Source organism: Akanthomyces muscarius, chromosome 2 (assembly GCF_028009165.1).
Source record: "Akanthomyces muscarius strain Ve6 chromosome 2, whole genome shotgun sequence".
Lineage (NCBI taxonomy): Eukaryota > Fungi > Ascomycota > Sordariomycetes > Hypocreales > Cordycipitaceae > Akanthomyces > Akanthomyces muscarius.
This window is the reverse complement of record NC_079242.1, coordinates 4,202,728-4,219,709: the sequence shown is the minus strand read 5'-3', so window position 1 is coordinate 4,219,709 and position 16,982 is coordinate 4,202,728. Positions and strand designations below refer to the sequence as shown.

The 16,982-nt window shown below is 51.8% G+C and overlaps 6 protein-coding genes across 6 annotated transcripts; 4 read left to right on the top strand and 2 right to left on the bottom strand.

The window, feature by feature from the left end:
* Nucleotides 1–306: 306 nt before the first annotated feature.
* Nucleotides 307–2,302, top strand: LMH87_004504 (uncharacterized protein; the record flags this gene model as incomplete). Its single annotated transcript, XM_056195733.1, has 2 exons — nucleotides 307–1,043; nucleotides 1,102–2,302. The coding sequence occupies 2 exons, from the start codon at nucleotides 307–309 to the stop codon at nucleotides 2,300–2,302; spliced, it is 1,938 nt and encodes a 645-aa protein (XP_056049333.1).
* A 398-nt stretch (nucleotides 2,303–2,700) lies between these two features.
* Nucleotides 2,701–6,847, bottom strand: LMH87_004503 (uncharacterized protein; the record flags this gene model as incomplete). The annotated part of the gene is made up of 2 exons (XM_056195732.1): nucleotides 2,701–6,455; nucleotides 6,514–6,847. 2 exons carry the CDS (start codon nucleotides 6,845–6,847, stop codon nucleotides 2,701–2,703), a joined length of 4,089 nt encoding a protein of 1,362 aa, XP_056049332.1.
* A 1,042-nt stretch (nucleotides 6,848–7,889) lies between these two features.
* LMH87_004502 (uncharacterized protein) lies at nucleotides 7,890–9,635 on the top strand (the record flags this gene model as incomplete). The annotated part of the gene is made up of 3 exons (XM_056195731.1): nucleotides 7,890–9,449; nucleotides 9,519–9,528; nucleotides 9,586–9,635. The coding sequence occupies 3 exons, from the start codon at nucleotides 7,890–7,892 to the stop codon at nucleotides 9,633–9,635; spliced, it is 1,620 nt and encodes a 539-aa protein (XP_056049331.1).
* Nucleotides 9,636–10,044: 409 nt separating this feature from the next.
* On the top strand, nucleotides 10,045–12,897 carry LMH87_004501 (uncharacterized protein; the record flags this gene model as incomplete). The annotated part of the gene is made up of 5 exons (XM_056195730.1): nucleotides 10,045–10,289; nucleotides 10,414–12,343; nucleotides 12,421–12,704; nucleotides 12,754–12,766; nucleotides 12,823–12,897. The coding sequence occupies 5 exons, from the start codon at nucleotides 10,045–10,047 to the stop codon at nucleotides 12,895–12,897; spliced, it is 2,547 nt and encodes an 848-aa protein (XP_056049330.1).
* A 1,257-nt stretch (nucleotides 12,898–14,154) lies between these two features.
* Nucleotides 14,155–14,811, top strand: LMH87_004500 (uncharacterized protein; the record flags this gene model as incomplete). Its single annotated transcript, XM_056195729.1, has 4 exons — nucleotides 14,155–14,189; nucleotides 14,255–14,412; nucleotides 14,503–14,677; nucleotides 14,733–14,811. 4 exons carry the CDS (start codon nucleotides 14,155–14,157, stop codon nucleotides 14,809–14,811), a joined length of 447 nt encoding a protein of 148 aa, XP_056049329.1.
* A 211-nt stretch (nucleotides 14,812–15,022) lies between these two features.
* LMH87_004499 (uncharacterized protein) lies at nucleotides 15,023–16,894 on the bottom strand (the record flags this gene model as incomplete). The annotated part of the gene is made up of 4 exons (XM_056195728.1): nucleotides 15,023–15,765; nucleotides 15,817–15,996; nucleotides 16,060–16,141; nucleotides 16,349–16,894. The coding sequence occupies 4 exons, from the start codon at nucleotides 16,892–16,894 to the stop codon at nucleotides 15,023–15,025; spliced, it is 1,551 nt and encodes a 516-aa protein (XP_056049328.1).
* Nucleotides 16,895–16,982: the final 88 nt, after the last annotated feature.

The following is a 16,982-nucleotide window of genomic DNA, read 5'->3' as shown; positions in this document are numbered from 1 at the left end:
GGCGTGCTGGCCAACAGTGAGCGACAACGCCAGCCCCACCACCACCCACAAGGTCTCAACCCCGCGATCCAAAAAGCACCAAAGCTGGTCGCAAGTTGAACATCCCAGAGAAAACGTCGCACCGTCTTCGCTTCTGTGGACACAGAAAATCTCAAGAATAAATCAACCCTTCATACCAAGTGCCTTTCAGCTTTGAGTGCAAGCAATAGGTCCAATCTCGCCCACGAGCGCCGAATTCTCTGTCCTCACCGGTCCTCGAAAAGTCTGAGACGTCCAGCGTCAAGCGATGAATTGAGTACAGCAACCATGCCCCAAGATCCAGCCGCCGCTCTCAGCTCATTGCTGCGTGGTGCATCGATTGACGACCACGACGAGGTCCTCAAGGCCGCCAACCTCGCAATAAAGGCCGACACGAGCGACCTCCTCGCCAGGCACAGCAAACTTGTTGCTCTGCTCAAGCTCGACCGATTTGACGATGCCGTGCGATTCCTTGCCGAGAGCGGCTCTACGCTTGAATCCAAGTGCGTTATAGAGAAGGTTTATGCTCTTTACAAATCGGGAGAACTGGAAGAAGCCACAGCGACATTGAACAAGGCTGGCCTGCGCCAGCGTAGCCTGCAACATATCGCCGCCCAGGTCGCCTACAGGGCTGAGAGATTCGGCGAAGCCGGCCAAATCTACGAACAATTGCTAGATGGCGATGCGGGTGAAGAGGAAAACGATCTCAACATCAATCTCAAGGCGGTGCACGCGCAGGCCGAATGGAGCGGCCTGTCTGCCCCGTCTGAGCCGCTTCGCAGCATGCCCGATTCTTTCGAGCTGTGTTACAATATTGCCTGCGCCAGCATCGCAAGAGGTGAGCTTGGCGAGGCAAGCAAGTTACTTCAACGCGCAGCCATGCTCTGTAAGGCATCTGACGACCTGGGAGAAGAGGATAAAGAAGCAGAGCTGCGGCCTATCTGGCTCCAGCAAGCTTACGTTTATGCTCGGGATGGAAAACTAAAGGAGGCGCTTGAACTCTACAGTTCGATAGGGTCATTAAGGTATGATGATAAGCTACAAGACCAATGCCTTTTCGTCAGGTACTGACTCCACATCCAGCGACGACGAGGAAGACTTTATCGTTGTTGCCCGACAGAATCGCCTCTCGATTGAAGCAAAGCCGACAAACCCGTACCTTCTACACAGGAAAATGGGTGCTGGAGGTGTCAAGGCAGAAAATGCCAAGCTTTTCAGCTACCAGTCGAGCCGCGAGCGCCAAAATTCATATCTGCTCGACCTAGATGTGCATAAAGCAAGCGGCGTTCAGGAAAAGACGCACACGTTTCTTCAGCAGTCAGAACAGCCGACAAACAGTGCTAGCATCAATGCCATGGCCGTCGTGAATGCGGCCGCTGTGGCCGATGGACTCGATGACAGAGCCGCTGTTCGAAAGCTACAGGCTCTTGCGGCTAAGCGACCTTTGGATGTCGGTCTTCTTCTCACCATCGTGCAGCTTCAGCTCCGCCTCAGCCGCAAGGGAGCAGCACTATCGCTCCTCCAAGCCTTCTTTAGTCGCCTGGAGAAAGAAGGCACGGATACGGCAAGAGACGTTCGCTTCAGCCCCGGTCTCGTTGCACTGGCGGTGTCCTTGATGCGCGCGCAGGGACACGAGAACTCTGCCAAAGCTGAGTTTGTCACTGCCGCCAAGCACTGGACGAAACGTCCTACCGCATCCTCAGACTCCTTGTTGAGAGAATCTGGCATCGAACTTATGCGCTCGTCGAACCCCGAAGACCTGAAATTGGCAGGATCAGCATTCGAGAAGCTTTTCACAGAGCATAAGGGCTCCCACATTGCCTCTGCTGGTCTCGTTGCGTCGCTTGCTGCCGTGGACACGGATAAGACTAGCCAGCACATGTCTGAGCTTCCTTCCGTAGAGTCCCTCGTCAAGGGAATCAACGTGAAGAGTCTGCTTCAAGCGGGTGTCGTGGCTGCCCCAAGTCGGTTCAACACGAAGAAGCGTGCCGCGGCCGACACCGCGGAGAAGCTGACTACAAAGCGCCGTCGACGCCGCCTACCAAAGAGCTACGAAGAGGGTAAAGCCCTTGACCCCGAGCGCTGGTTGCCTCTGCGAGACCGCTCATCGTACCGACCGAAGAATAAGAAGGGCAAGAAGAAGGCCGCCGAGTCGACGCAGGGAGGCGTCGTGAAGGAGGAGGAGACGCTGGGACTCGTTGGCGGTGGCGGCGTCAAGGTTGAGAAATCTGGTGGTGGTGGAGGCGGTAGTGCGGCCAAGAAGAAGAAGAAGGGCAAGAAATGATGTTTTGGTCTCTTCTCTCATTACCCCGAACCCCGCCCAGGGGCACTTGTCGGTAGATGTGTCTTGGCACATTAAAAGATCGCGCACTGTGCGACATAATTCAGATACACAGATTCTGAAGACGCACTAATGTAGCAGCTTTGCACCAGTTTAGGATCACACGCAACGGGGCTTAAATAAAACAGTACAAATAGTATTTTTCACTGTTCCCATAAAGACACGCTTCTGTGCTGAATATGTTCATGCTCCTCCTTTCTCCCTCTTTCGCCTCCCTAACATTCGCTAAATGAGACAAACGTAAATCGCCAAGTGACTCTTTTGTTCTTGTGCCGTTGCATCTAGCATGAGCGGCATGTTCGGATGCAGAGGCCTAGCCTTGGTGCTCATTTGCATTGCATCTATGCCTCTGCCACTTGCAGTGCACGGCTGGCGAGCTTTGCCAAGTCTTGGCTCGAATCGACCTCATCTTTTTCCTCGGCTTCTTCACTAGCCCTATCGCTATCCAAGCTATTTTCGAACTTTGGGTCATGCGCCGCTTCTGTGACAGACTTCCCATTTGTGTTTACTTCAAAGTCTTCCTCTTCAGATTCGGTTTCAATAGGCGGTAGTGATGATCTCCGCCCGTCTGAAAAACTCACGGCAACTTCACTCTCACCATCGGATGGTATTGCAAGACGTCCGCCAGCGGAAACAATTCTAGCAGCCTGCGCTGATGAATATTTCCGGTGAAGCTCTCTGAAGCTGAGCGCAGTGGCTGTATTTGTGCTTGCTGCAGATTCTCGTCGACCACGCGATTCAGCGCCTTCTGATGAGGCATCAATTGCAGAATGAAAGTCTTCGTCGCCTCCATAGCTCAGGCTAGGGGATGGTGGTTGATCTCCTTGATGCTGAAGTTTCAGTGCAACGATCTTGTCGTCATTGGACATGTTTTGGATTTCAGTGCCCAAATTTATGACTGAAGCCTTCTTGCCGTGGACAACAAAGCTACCCGCGCCGCGTGATAATATGCTTTCTCTCCCAGTATCCTCCGCTCGAGTAGAATCAGGCTCTCTCCCTCTCTTGCTTCTGTGATGAGACAGGTGGCCAGCACTCTCCCTAAGAGTACGCTGGAGACTGCGGCGGACCTTCGTTCTCTCCAGTCTGTCGCGTTCGGCCAGTGCATCTGTTGAGTCGGTCAGAGCAGTATTTGCTTTATCAGCGGCTTTACTCCTTCGTCTTTCAAGCAGCCCTGCCTGCCTCAGTAGATCCTGCTCTTCAGCGTCCATCTCGTCCAAGTTGGTTGACTTGCGTCGCACACTCTCTTGCTCGCTTTGGGGCCGTGTCCACTTTGGCCTGGGGCTTGAGACCGGGGTCCGTATCGGCGATGCGGCGCTTGTGAAAGACACCGCGTCAACCTCGTTTTCTTGGGATGCCTCACCATCCTTCGGGGTACCCTGTAGGTTGGAGAACTGAGTAATGGAGGGTTCTGTAGGGGTGACAGGGCCGTTTTCGTTCGTGGTATGCTTGTTGTCTTTCGATTCTGTTCTGACAACAGGAGGCTTAGGGGTTGGGGATCCAGCCTGCTCCAAATCCTGCTTGTTGTTCGGCGTCGACAAGGCTGGGGATGCTGGGAGTTCTTCATTGAAGTCTTGGAGCAAGATGTCTCGGTGGCAAGTCTCTTTCCAGATCCGCATGCGAGTCCACTTAAGCTGTGCGCTCATGCGAGCCGCAGCAGACAGCAGACTGTCTCGTGTCCTCGGCTGGATGGGGGCTAGTATTTGAAGATGGCGAGCATTCCGTAGCTGCTCTTCGAGTTGTTTTTGGGCCTCCTCGACTTTTTGATCCGATTCGGCTATCTGGACCTGCATGTATCTGCGCCGTGCAATTTGAATGTCTTCAGCCATTTTGTGGTCGATCTTGCCCCGAGCTATCGTGACGGGTCCTGTAGGCGTCTGGACGAGTTGAATGCCGTCGGAGCTATCGAGCCGTCTCATGCCTCTCCTGCCTTGTCCATCATAGTTTCCGCCGACAATGCCGCGCATTTTCACGCCCGATGTCCTAAAGGCAGCAGCGTAGTTTAACTTGGCCAGCCAGTCATTCAGCTCATCTTCATTGTCGGCGAGGAGCACCTCATCGAGCCCCTCTTGCCGCACATAGATGAATGCATTCTTATGCTTTTTGTATGTCGTATCCAGCAAGGCGACTGCGCCATGCGTGGACATTAATACATCCGGCTTGAACTCAGAAAGCGGAGGGTTGAAAATGATAGGGACTTCGTCATGGCCAGCCTTGATGTGATTTTCATATTGGTGCATTAGACCTTTTACCCAGCTTGTATTGCGAAAAAAGTACAGCTGAGCGCCGGTGAGGATGGCGCCCCATTCTTGCCAAGGCGAACGAGTTTTTCTTTTTTTGGCGTCCTTGCGCCAGAGCAAGCCGACTTTCGTGATTTTGATGTCGACAATACCTTGCTGAGCCTCTTGGGGATTGGTAGCGGTCTTCTCAGACATAAATGCGTCGGGACGAGATCTGGGCGATACAATTTGCAGGACACCTGTGCGAAAGAAGGTCTTCTGTAGATCGTTCATATTTAAGGAGGTTGCTGTACCGAGGTAATTGAAGTGGTCTTCCAAGCACATTGCATCTTTCCAGTTCGGTCGTAGAGGGTCAAGATTACCTTCGAAAATGAGTGTGTACGGGTCGATAGGCTCCTTTGCTGCGCGAACAGCGGTATCGCCGCCTGGTCCGGGAATAAGAGGCTTTCGCTTCGACTTTATAGTCGCATTTCGTTCGGTACCCAAGTCTAAATCATCCTCAACGTGAATGAACGGAGTGTATGATATATTGTCGTAGAAGCACTCCAGGATATCGTCAAAGATGCCCTCTCCGCGAGTATTTTTGATATAATCCGACTTTTGCATCTTATGTTTGTTATTCTTGTTGAATACATCGGTGTGAAGAATAAGCAGCGAAAATGCGATGAAGTATGCTTGGTCGGGGGAAGAGTAAATGCCTGGGTTGCATTCATGGTATCTGTTTGCAAAGGCCTGCAAAAATCGGTCGATTTGCTGCGTTTCCTTTGGAAGCTCAGCCTGCATGAGAAGCTTCCTCAAGGCCATGTCCATGGGGTCACCGAAGAAACTGAAGCGTCTCATGTAGCTCCGCAAGACTGTGCTGAGAAAAAGATCCGTACTTTTGGCCAAGCTTGCCGCAAGAATGCCGCGAGGGACATCGGCTTCCAGGCGTTCCAAGTACTTGGTTGCGGACTCGTCATTCTTTCTGTCGGGTAAAGTTACAGTCTCGCGGCTCAGCTGAAACGAATTATGATTTGAAGGGACGGAGCCGGGTGTTAATGGAGTAAGAGTGCCTTGACGTGCGAGGTCCGAGTTTTGACGAAGACGGCTTATACCCAACAGGTCTCCAAAGCTCTTTCGACCTGTTGATGTCCCGGCTTGCGGGAGTGTGAGGTGGTCGTCAGTAGAATTGCGTCCTAGCGAGCTCATGGTAGAGGAACGCCCGCGCAACACACTGGTCCTGGTGGGTGATGACTGCCCAGAGCGGCCTGCCGCTGTCTGCAGGGCAGCAATTGTTGAAGTTTGCGAGCCTTGCCTGCTATCTGTGCCGTCAAGGTTCGCTTTGGGGGTCGTGGCACTTTGCGAAGAAGCTGGGCGGGGTGTGGCGGCCACGTTCAACGAGGATGCCGACTGCGCAACGACCCCGCCCTTGCTCTTTTGTGGCAAGTGTGCTAGAGGGAAAAGAGAATCTGGTGTTTTCCTCATTCTTTTTAACCGGAAGATGGAAGATGCTGGCGTCTTCTTCGGAGTGGTGTTGGGACTTGACAGAAAGGCATTGTCAGTGGAACTGGCATCAGACCTTGAGGACTCGGACTGGCGATAAGCTGGAGTAGTCAGGGATGTTCCATTGGACGCAGTCGAAGTTCGCGATTCTAAAGGCGGAGACTGTGGTTCATCTATGGTTGCCGTGGTAGGCCGCCCTCTGACATCGTTGAACGACTTCCTAGCCTGCTTCTGGCTCTTCGGTCGGCTTTGCTGGTCACTATCTCGGGGGATGTCATTGGAGCGACGAAACCTGGCAGCAGCCAAGCTCATCCGCGATTTGACTTTGCGAGGGCCGTTGAAATCGTTGGTCGGTGCGGTGGTAATGATGGCGGGAGCTGGTCTTACGTTAGCGAAGAAAACAAACACGCAGGTGGCATGGCGAATGTCAAGTACTTGAAGGTAGGGGGGGCAATTGTTCCGCTTGCTGTTTCGCTTTTAGGGATAGCTGGGAATCAGACGCGTTCCTGAATCTCAGAACGGAGAAACGCTTCTGTCTGCTGAGGTCATCATGATTGTGGGACGTATCAGGCCGGCTGGTAGTCGAGTCGCGGGGTGTTGTGGCGGCGGCTTGGTCGTTAAGGTCTGTCGCCTTTCCATCTGAACGCGCGGCAGCAGTGGACATCTCGGCATCTTTGCCGCTCCTCGATATAGGATCTTGCTGCCGTGTATCAGACTCACTGGCCAGGTTGCCACGACGGCGTAGAAAAGGCATGGTGAGAATCGCCATGCATGGTAGAGCGCGCAAAGGTCCCGGGTGGCCGTCCGGCTGGGGCGACGTGGAATCGAGTAGATCAGGCCTCAAGCATGCTAGGCAGCGCGAAAGCCTCAAGTGAGGATTCTGGTGGCGCCGTAGCTTGTCCAATAGACAGGTCAAAGCAGTAAGGGGTGAAATAACGAAGTTCCAAGGCTTGACTGCGAGATGGTCTCAATCAGAGCAATTGGGTAAAGCCGTCGCAGTGGCAGTATATTCTGTCGAGTGGAGTTTGGTGCTTCGCAAGCCAGGGGCTGGACTTGTGTAGGCCCAGGTCCGAGAAACGCGTAGCTGGGATTGGGCAGCTGCAGGTAGGTAGGTATCTAGGTAGTGGTAGCCAGTAACCTGCTGCGAAGCTGGCTGGCGAAAGAAACAGCACCGCACCTGCCTAGGTAGCTAAAAATAAAAGGTTCAGTAGGTACCTAGGTAGGCACCTAGCAACCTCTGGGTACCTACCTAGGTAGGTAGGTACCGTTGTACCTTCCAACGGGCCGTGTCTAGGGCGAATCACTGTAAGCCCACTGTAGCGGCCGCACCCTGGCATCAACATGTTTGCCGCATAAACACTATAATTAGTAAATACTAGTATTGCCTTGACTGCTTGGCTACCTACCTAGCTATGATGTCTATTTTAGTGTCTAGGTAGCTACTTAGGTACCTTGATGTGTCTATCGCCTGTTTGCCTGTCAGTGCATCAAATGTTTCGGTGCTTGCGCGGCGACTCCCTGAACGCGGCCAATGGGCAGAGGCACAGACAGCGGAGCCCCGCCTTTTGCGCGTACCTATGTACCTACCGAGCCGTTGATGGTGGCCGTAGGTGCTCGATGCCGTATCCGGCGGAGCAGACTACAGCTACAATCACCAACATAATGCCGAAGGCTTCCTTGCCGAAGACCAACTTCATCAATTCTTCAGTGCATCAACCCCTGTGAATTTCGACATATCCCTGGCCGTGTGTTTGGTGTTCTCATCGACTCGCAGCTCCCATCGAACGCGCGCGACACCTGCTCCAGCCACGATGAAGACAATCAGTTTTGCAACCGCGCTGCTGGTGGCCGTCTCTGCCCACAAACCCGCAGATAACGGCCACTATAGTCGCGATGGAGTTGGTACTCAGGCGCATGCGCGCCCAATCGATGGGAACGCGCCTGTGTTTCCATTTCTGACCAAGGTCAGGGACGCAGCGGTAGAATTACTCTTCGGGAGACATCCCACAAAAGATTTGGCTGGGTTGGCGACCAACATCGACAGCGTGCGCTACAAATATGCCAACGAAGTCGTCATGCGATTTAATGTTACGAATATGGAAGAAGAGCAAGCGCTCGCTGAGGCCTCTAGTCGCCTCTTCCTCGACGTCTGGGGTGTCACTCGCGATTACGTCGATATTCGCATGCCTTCTAATCAGGTCTCGCCGCTCCTTGGGCTACTTCCAAGTAAACTTCAGTCTTCGCATTTCACATTGATATCCGACCTTTCGAGAGCGGTGTACGATTCTCTTCCCAAAGATGCGCCGTCGCGTCTCATCGGGCCCAAGGGCACATTTGAACGGTCCCCTAGCCGCCTTACTGTGTCTGACAGTCTCTTCTTTCTAAGATATCACCCCTTGAAGACAATTATGCAGTGGATGCAGCTGCTGGAATCAATCTTTCCCGAGCATGTCAAATACATGTCAATCGGGCAATCCTCTGAAGGGCGCGACATCCCTGCCCTCCGAGTCGGCCGTCCTGGCGTGGACGCTGCAGATAGTCCGAGGAAGACAATGGTAATTACAGCTGGCCTCCATGCACGCGAATGGATTTCGACAACAACGGCGAACTATGTGGCATGGGCACTAATTACCGAGTTCAACAAAGACCCAGTCATCACCAAGTTTCTGCACCACTTTGATGTTGTTATAATTCCGGCGCTCAATCCTGATGGTATGGAATACTCCTGGCAAAGCGATAGACTTTGGCGCAAATCTAGGCAGGAAACCAGCCTTCGCATGTGCAAAGGCTACGACCTCGATCGTTCATTTGGATTTGGTGACTCTTCTGAGCACACGCAGAGCGACCCTTGCTCCGAAGACTATGGTGGTGAAGAGCCATTTGAGGCGGCTGAAGCTGCTGCCTTTGCGAAATGGGCTCATGAACAGACGGAGAAGAACAATGTGCAGTTTGTTGGAATGATAGATTATCATTCTTACTCTCAGCAAATACTCTTCCCGTATGCCTACTCATGTGCCGCGGAGCCTCCAAACCTGGAAAACCTGGAGGAGCTGGCGGCTGGCATTGCAAAGACGATCCGTGTGTCTACCGGAGAGTTGTATAGTGTTTCGCCAGCGTGCGATGCTGCGATGGTGGTGGACAAGACAAAGTTGGGTCTTTCACGCAACAGAATCAACGAAGGCGCTGGCTCTGTGATGGACTGGTTCTATCAAGACATGAATGCTCACTTTAGCTACCAGATCAAGCTACGTGACCATGGTCTTTATGGTTTTTTGCTTCCAGACGAGGAGATCATCCCGACCGGTCGGGAGATGTTCTTCGTCATGAAGTACGTGGCCGATTATTTGCTGGGCAATAATGGAATCGAGATGGTGACAGAGACGCCAGAGGACGATAATACGATGAATCAAGAGCTTCGCCGTCGTTATATGCGCCGCTAGGACACAATCTGTACATTTTTACCAATTGAATATGGCTTCAAGCACTAATCAGGCAACTTCGTTTTAGTGATGATTCAACGCGGTGAGGTTTCTCAGTTTGATCCGTCTGGTAGATAGCGAAACTACCGGTATGCATGCTCCTCGATCTCGCTCAGGAGTGAGATTATTATGTAATTGAGCCAATGGTACCGACCGCACTGTTGACTGATGTTTCCCGTCTCATGCCTAAGTAGCAAGTGCCGTGCCCATGGACCGGGGTCCGTCGCCATTCCATCAGCAAACCATTACTAACCGAATACACATCGAACCCGACAATTGGGTGTGGCTGGGCCAGAATGCGCCGTCTGATGAGTGCCCCACCGCGGGGTGCCTTTGTTGACTCCTCTGGGAAGGTGGGCTAAATCATTTTTGGGTCGTATTTAGTGAGCTCATGCGGCTCACAATTTCAAGTCTTCAATTCTTTTCCTTCTGGATTGGGTTTTGTTCCTTTGTATTTTCCGCGCGACTATACCAAGAAACGGCAGAAATGTGCAGAGCTGCGGAATCACTCGTGACCAACGGGGCCAGAAATGTCGAACGCGATCTGCTCCCCGCCAATGTGATTCCGCGCCACTACCAATTACAACTCGAGCCCGACTTTGACAATTTTACATTCCACGGCAAAGTTGTAATTGATCTTGACGTCACCGAGGACTCTAACTCAATTACTCTCCATACACTGGACATTGATATTCGCGGTGGAAAGATCATATCCGGAGCAAACGGGACCGCGTACGTACTTCTCTGCTGATGACAACATCCGTGTCTTTTGTGGTCACATCGCCTTGTTTACAGACTCAACTCAAGGCAGCAAGCAGCTTTCGTCGCCAAACTCTTACTAACTTGTACTGCGTAGCCAAGATATCAACGTTAGCCATGATGAACAGCGTCAGACGACTACCGCTTCCTTTTCTACGGAGCTCAACAAGGGTGGCAACGCCCAACTTGAGTTGACCTTCATTGGGCAACTCAACAACAAGATGGTCGGCTTCTACCGCTCTGGCTACACCAAGACTGATGGCACCAAGGGATACATCGCGACAACCCAAATGGAACCTACTGGTGCCCGACAAGCGTTCCCCTGTTTCGACGAGCCTGCACTCAAGGCGACATTTGACATCACTCTCATTGCCGATACGCATTTGACCTGCTTGAGCAATATGCCGGTCAAGTCCGAGGCCAACGTGCAGTCCACCATTACGAATGCTACTCGTAAGGCTGTCAAATTCGATACTTGCCCTATCATGTCGACATATCTCACCGCATTTATTATTGGCGAGCTAAATTACGTCGAGTCCAACCTCTTCCGCATTCCAGTTCGCACCTATGTTACCATTGATCAGAATGTTGAGTATGGTCGTCATGCTGCCGATCTTGGAGCACGAACTCTCGAACTTTTCGAAAAGGAATTTGGCGTCGAGTTCCCCTTGCCCAAGATGGATCAAATTGCTGTTCTTGACTTTGCAGCAGGTGCCATGGAAAACTGGGGTCTCATCACGTATCGGGCTGTTGATCTGCTGATTGAGGCAAATGCCGGTGCCGGCCGCAAACGCCGCGTTACCGACATTGTTCTTCACGAACTGGCTCACCAATGGTTCGGAAATCTTGTTACCATGGAGTGGTGGGAAGGTCTTTGGCTCAAGGAAGGTTTCGCTACCTGGGCGTCGTTGTACGGTGCTAATATATTCTACCCCGAGTGGAATATTTGGGCCGATTTTGTCATTAGCTCGCTGCAAGACGCCCTGCATCTCGATTCCCTCCGGAGCAGTCACCCTATTGAGGTGCCAGTGAAGAGCGCGGGTGAGATTAACCAAATTTTTGACGCCATTTCATATGAGAAGGGATGCTCTGTCCTTCGTATGATTTCGGTGCACCTTGGAGAAGAGGTATTCTTGAAAGGCATCAGAGACTATCTCCAGAAATTTGCGTACAAAAGCACTACCACTGATGACTTGTGGAATTGTTTAAGCGCGGCGAGTGGGAAGCCTGTAACCGAAGTTGTCGCCCCGTGGACGCGGGAACTAGGATATCCTGTCTTGTCTGTCTCAGAGGACACCGTTGGCAATACTGTCACTGTTTCTCAGAACCGTTTCCTTCGCACGGGCGATGTCACGCCTGAAGATGACAAGATTGTTTATCCTGTCATTCTCGGTCTCCGCACGGAACCTGGTATCGACCACTCTACGGTGATGACAGAACGGGAAATTATCCTAGATGTTCCGGCGGGCAGTTTCTTCAAGCTGAACGCTGATCATCCTTCGGTCTACAGAACACTGTACTCTCCCGAAATCCTTGCTCGCCTTGGCAGTGCCGCCCAGGAAGGAAGACTGAGCATTGCGGATAGAACTGGCATGGTAGCAGACGCCGCAGCCTTGACCGCGGCTGGTTACACAAAGACGTCTACCTTTCTCACGCTGGCGCAGAGCTTCAAAGATGAGACTTCATTCTTTGTGTGGCAAGAACTTATTGCCGGTCTCGGCGAGATCTCACTTGCTTGGATGTTCCAGGACAAGGCTGTGACCGAAGGTCTGAAGACCTTTAGAAAGGAGCTCGTCGCGCCGGTTGCCCGCAAGCTTGGTACCAACATCACTGCGGCAGATGGTCACGTTGATCAGCAGTTGAAAGATTTGATTATGTTGTCAGCTGCCATGTGCGGCGACGAGGAGACCATCAGGGCCGCACAAGACGCTTTCAAGAAGAGCTTGAACGGAGATTTGTCTGCACTTCACCCAACACTGAGAACAACCGTGTACTCAATTGTATCTCGATATGGTGGTGAGACTGAGGTACGTAAATGGGAGCGCCAAGTACATTTTGCCCACATGCCCACCGGCTAACATTCCTCTTCTCCTTCTTCGAATAGCTGGCCCAACTTCTGAATATCTACAATACTTCAGAGGTCTCCGATGAGCGTGTTGCTGCCCTTAGAGGCTGTGGCTTTGCCAGTGATCCTGAGGTCATTGGAGAGGTGTTCGCCGCCATGGATAGCGGTGACGCCATCAAAGACCAAGATGTCTATCTTCCAGTCAAAGGTGTCCGCAGCAGCCGTATAGGCGCGGATGCGGCATGGAAGCACTTCCTTAGCAACTGGGACCAGTACTATAAGCGCTTCCCACCTGGCTTGTCTATGCTCAAGAATCTTGTCAAGTACTTCTGCGAGAATATGGGCACATCTGAGCAGCTAACACAGTTCAAGGCATTCTTTGAGGGTAAGGATACTCAGGGTTTTGACAACTCTGTGCGCCAGGTCATTGACTCAGTGCAGGCCAAGTTGTCTTGGGTCGAGAGGGACTCTGACGACGTTGTGGCTTGGCTCAAGGCCAATGGCTACATGCAGTAAATGTTAATTGAATTGTTAAAAAGAAAAGTCCTTAGAAATAGACGTAGAAAAGAGCAGGACAGCCAAAGAAACGTGTATTTGATGAAACCAGGTGTGGCGGTCATGTAGCTGTGCGACTTGTAGAAGACAAGCTGGTGTGGTTCCGAAGCTGGCATCGAAAAAAAGAGATTACGGTGAGAAGGAGAGAGAAGTATTTGGATGGCAATAGATAGGACGACACATGTCAAAAAATTAGTGTCATCGTCGAAGACCGTGCTGCGATTAGCAGCTTTCCTATCGCCTGTCTGCCCACTAACTAGTTAGTGGTTTCTCGGCTGAGCTGCTTTGTGGGTATGAATGGAATTTTTGTATGCGGAGTTTGGTGTTGTTGCGGAGGAGGCAGGCAGGCTGGCTGAGGCAGCCAGTCAGTGGCCAATCAATGCCCTACGCAGCCTGGGCCACGCAACTATTTTCGGGCGCAAATTTTCTGAAATTGATTGTCTGCGTCAGGCAAGATGCAGCGGAAGGCTGCGAAAAGGCGAAACATGGTGTTTATGCAGATTTGTAAGCCTGTGCTGCCTGGTGATGCAGCACGGTGCTTCGGCCGGCGGGTTCCAGGAGGTGCTGTAACGAGAGAGTCCAAACGGTACAATACAACTTGGCCGCCCCCGTGCTATCTATCAGGTCTTTTTCTGTTGTATCTGTGTTTGTATTCTAACTTCCGTAACTCTTGCGAAATACAGCGACGGCTATGTTGCCGAGGATCCGTCGCGGTACAAGATGGCAGAAATGACCAGGAGCTTCCATCCATGAGATCCATCCACCAACCCGCCCATTCGTGGTCATGTATCCGTAATCCGCCCATTAATCCAGGGGCAGCGTACACACTAGTTTCTCCGCAACACGCAGGCACGGGCAAAGGTTTTGCTTCATGTCCGCCCTTGCAGGGCCACCCGCCAGGCGGAGGCGCTGGCGTAGTAAGCCCAGCCAATTGCTGGTGGGCACTTCCCCGATGCAGTTTCCATCTCTTGCAGCCCCCGGACCTCAGATGATGGCCGGCCCGTCGCTCCCACAGGTTTCGCCGGGCTGGCATCCTGTTTTACTGAGGCCGGAGTCCGGCTAACCCCCCAAAAATAAAAATAAAACCATTTAAGCGGCCGGTGTCCCGCCTTGAACATTTCCAGCACACACGCACTGCACCCTCCTTCTCAATTGACCTTGTCTCCGACTCGTTACTTTCAAACTCCAAGTATACAGAAAGCCCTCATCACCGCCAATATGCCTCTTGCGCTTGAGATCCCCGACCAGTACAGGTGAGAACAGCCGTACATAGCCCTGGCCAACACAGGCGCAAAGGGGCTAACAGGCTCTCCATCAGCTATGTGCTCGCAGTTGCTACGTCGACCTTCTTTCTGAACACCGTCCACATGATGCGCACGGCCAAGTTTAGAAAGCTCGCCAAAGTCCCCTACCCTGCCCCGTATGCCTCGGATGATGAGGTTGCAAAGAACCCCAGCGCCTCCAAGTTCAACTGCGGTATGTAGAGGCATCCATGTGGCTCCCTCTCTCAATCGCGGAGGAGAACCAGCCGACTTCTAAATTGCTAATTCGTATTACCTTTAACAGCCCAGCGTGCGCACGCCAACTTCACTGAGAACCTGACACCTTTCCTCGGCGCTCTCCTCGTCGCTGGTGTCCAGCACCCCATCTCCGCTGCTACCCTCGGTGGTGTCTGGTCTTTCTCTCGTCTTATTTACCTCCTCGGGTACACCAGCGACGCTGGTCCCAAGGGCCGCCTCGCGTACGTTGCTCCCTCCTTGGCAATATTGAGCCTTTTCGCTAACGCCGTCTTGTAGTGGCTTTGTCGGTAGTTCACTCAGCGATCTCCTCCTCAAGGGCTTCGCTGCCTACACTTGTTACCAGCTCATCTTTTGAATAACTGAGACTAAAACTTCAAAATGGAAAAGCCTTGTCAGACAGTCAGCGGCAGATGATAATACATTTTCACAAGACAGCCTAAATCTAGGAGATATAATAGTTATAGCCAAACAAAACTGAACGTGCTTAGCGCAAATTGTGCAACGATGTATTGAGTCCGTTTCTCCGCGTCGATCATGCTGCGATCATACTACTGATGACGGACTCGCTAGCCCGTGCATCGCTCCCATGGAGGTCGCCAAGGAATGTTTAAACCTTCAAACACTCGTCTCTCGGCCTCCTCCGCGTTACCAGCACTCGCATTACCGCGCTCCAAGTCAACCCAACTGCCGTCAGCTCTGTTGCGAATACCACTGCTATCAAATTTGAGCCCCATTTCCTTCTTACAGTATCGTCGGAGGTCTCTTTGAAACGTTGTCTCGCCACTCCAGCCCAGAACGGCACATCCAATCGTCTTCCACGGGCTTACAATAATATCGACACGTCGGTGCAGCGCATCGGCATCATTTGGATCCAGCCAGACGACCATTGCCTTGTCAAGTGTGTCAAATCCTGTGCCCCAACTGCTGCCTTCGCCTTTCCACGGAAGCGGCACTTGCCCTCGCTCGCTGTTTCTTGTTGACAGGCTCAGCGTGTGTGTAATGTAGCTGTCCTTCTCGAGACTCAAAACGAGCATCTCGACAAGTTTCAATGTCTTAGATTCATCTCTGTGTGTCAAGATGATATCGACATCTCCACTTTCTTCCCTCCCTCTCCGGTAACCACCCACAATGACCATCTCATAGCCTGAGTCCAATCGATGCGCATGGTCCATGATGACATTGGCTATTCTAGCGACCTCTGTGCGATCAATCTTCTTCTTAAATTCCTCATAGTACTTGACTCCGATCTGTTGAACACGGCTGAGCGATCGCCAACCATATTCCACAATGTCGTCCAGGTCCCGCCATCCTGGTATGTCATTAATTTTCCTTTTCCACAACTGATGCAGCATAAACATACCTTTTAGATAGAAGTCTCTTGCATTTGTATCGCCTACCCCCCAAATGTTGTAAAATGTTCTCAGCACGCCTACTTTTGGGTCCGCTTCAGACGCTCGCATCTCCTCAGTTTGACCCGAAGTATGCCACTCTTGATAGAGTACGGCAATCTTATTGCCGCAACCAGGCAGGCGAGAGACTTCTGTAAGAATGGCAAAATTTCAGCACGCTAGTCAAAGTCTCAATACGCAGACAAGGGAAGTACCTTGAGGGCTCTGTATCTGGTAAGGATACGCCGCTATTGAGGCTATGGATGTCGAATAGGCTCGAACTCCTATTTTATCACCCTGCAAAACACGAAGGGTTCGAATACTCTTCAGTTCATCTATAAAACCGGTATTGAGTGGATGAATTGGTGTGGGCCGCTGGCATGAGTAAGAGGTATGAAGATAATCTGGTATGGGGGGCAGATGAATATCGTGCTCCGATGTAGATTGGCGGATCAAGCCTGGTTTCAAGATGGAACCTGCTGACGGAAAATTCCCAACATTTACCTCTGCGTTCTTCTTTCCTTTTTGCCGTGGAGTCAACTGATTGTCCAACTCTGTCTTGTCATCTGCGGCGCGCTCCAGGATATCACTGGTTGTTCTGCTGTCCGAATCGGTCTGGCCGTTGACGAGTTTCGATGTGATGTGTCCTCTTTTCCTTCCCTCATAGACAATATAACCGGACATTGGCAAAAGTTCACCTTTCTCCATAGAATCCGTGAGCCATGATAGATTCAGGACTCGCACGAGAGAGCTGTCTGTTTCGACATTCGACCTGGGCGACTCTAGCTTCCGGCGCTTAGAGTACCGCCCATCAAATCCATCATTCTCGACAAATCCATCCCCTGTTGCACCGTTTCGGACGGGTTCCGTCTCTAGCTTCAAACGGCGCAATTCAAACTGAGCACGCTGCTTGCGGGAGACTTTGCCCAGCACTACTTCCGCTTCATTGACATCATATGTCAGAGTTGGAATACTTTCTTCCAGCTCGTGCAACTCTGTAGGCTTCAAATGTGTCTGTAGGAGAAAAATTACAGGCAGCGAAAGCGGCATTATGGCAATTTTTCGCTCACGAATAAGTAAGTGGCACCCTGCTGTCCATGGCAATTTAGTCACGTTCAAAATCACACCTGGCCGAGGC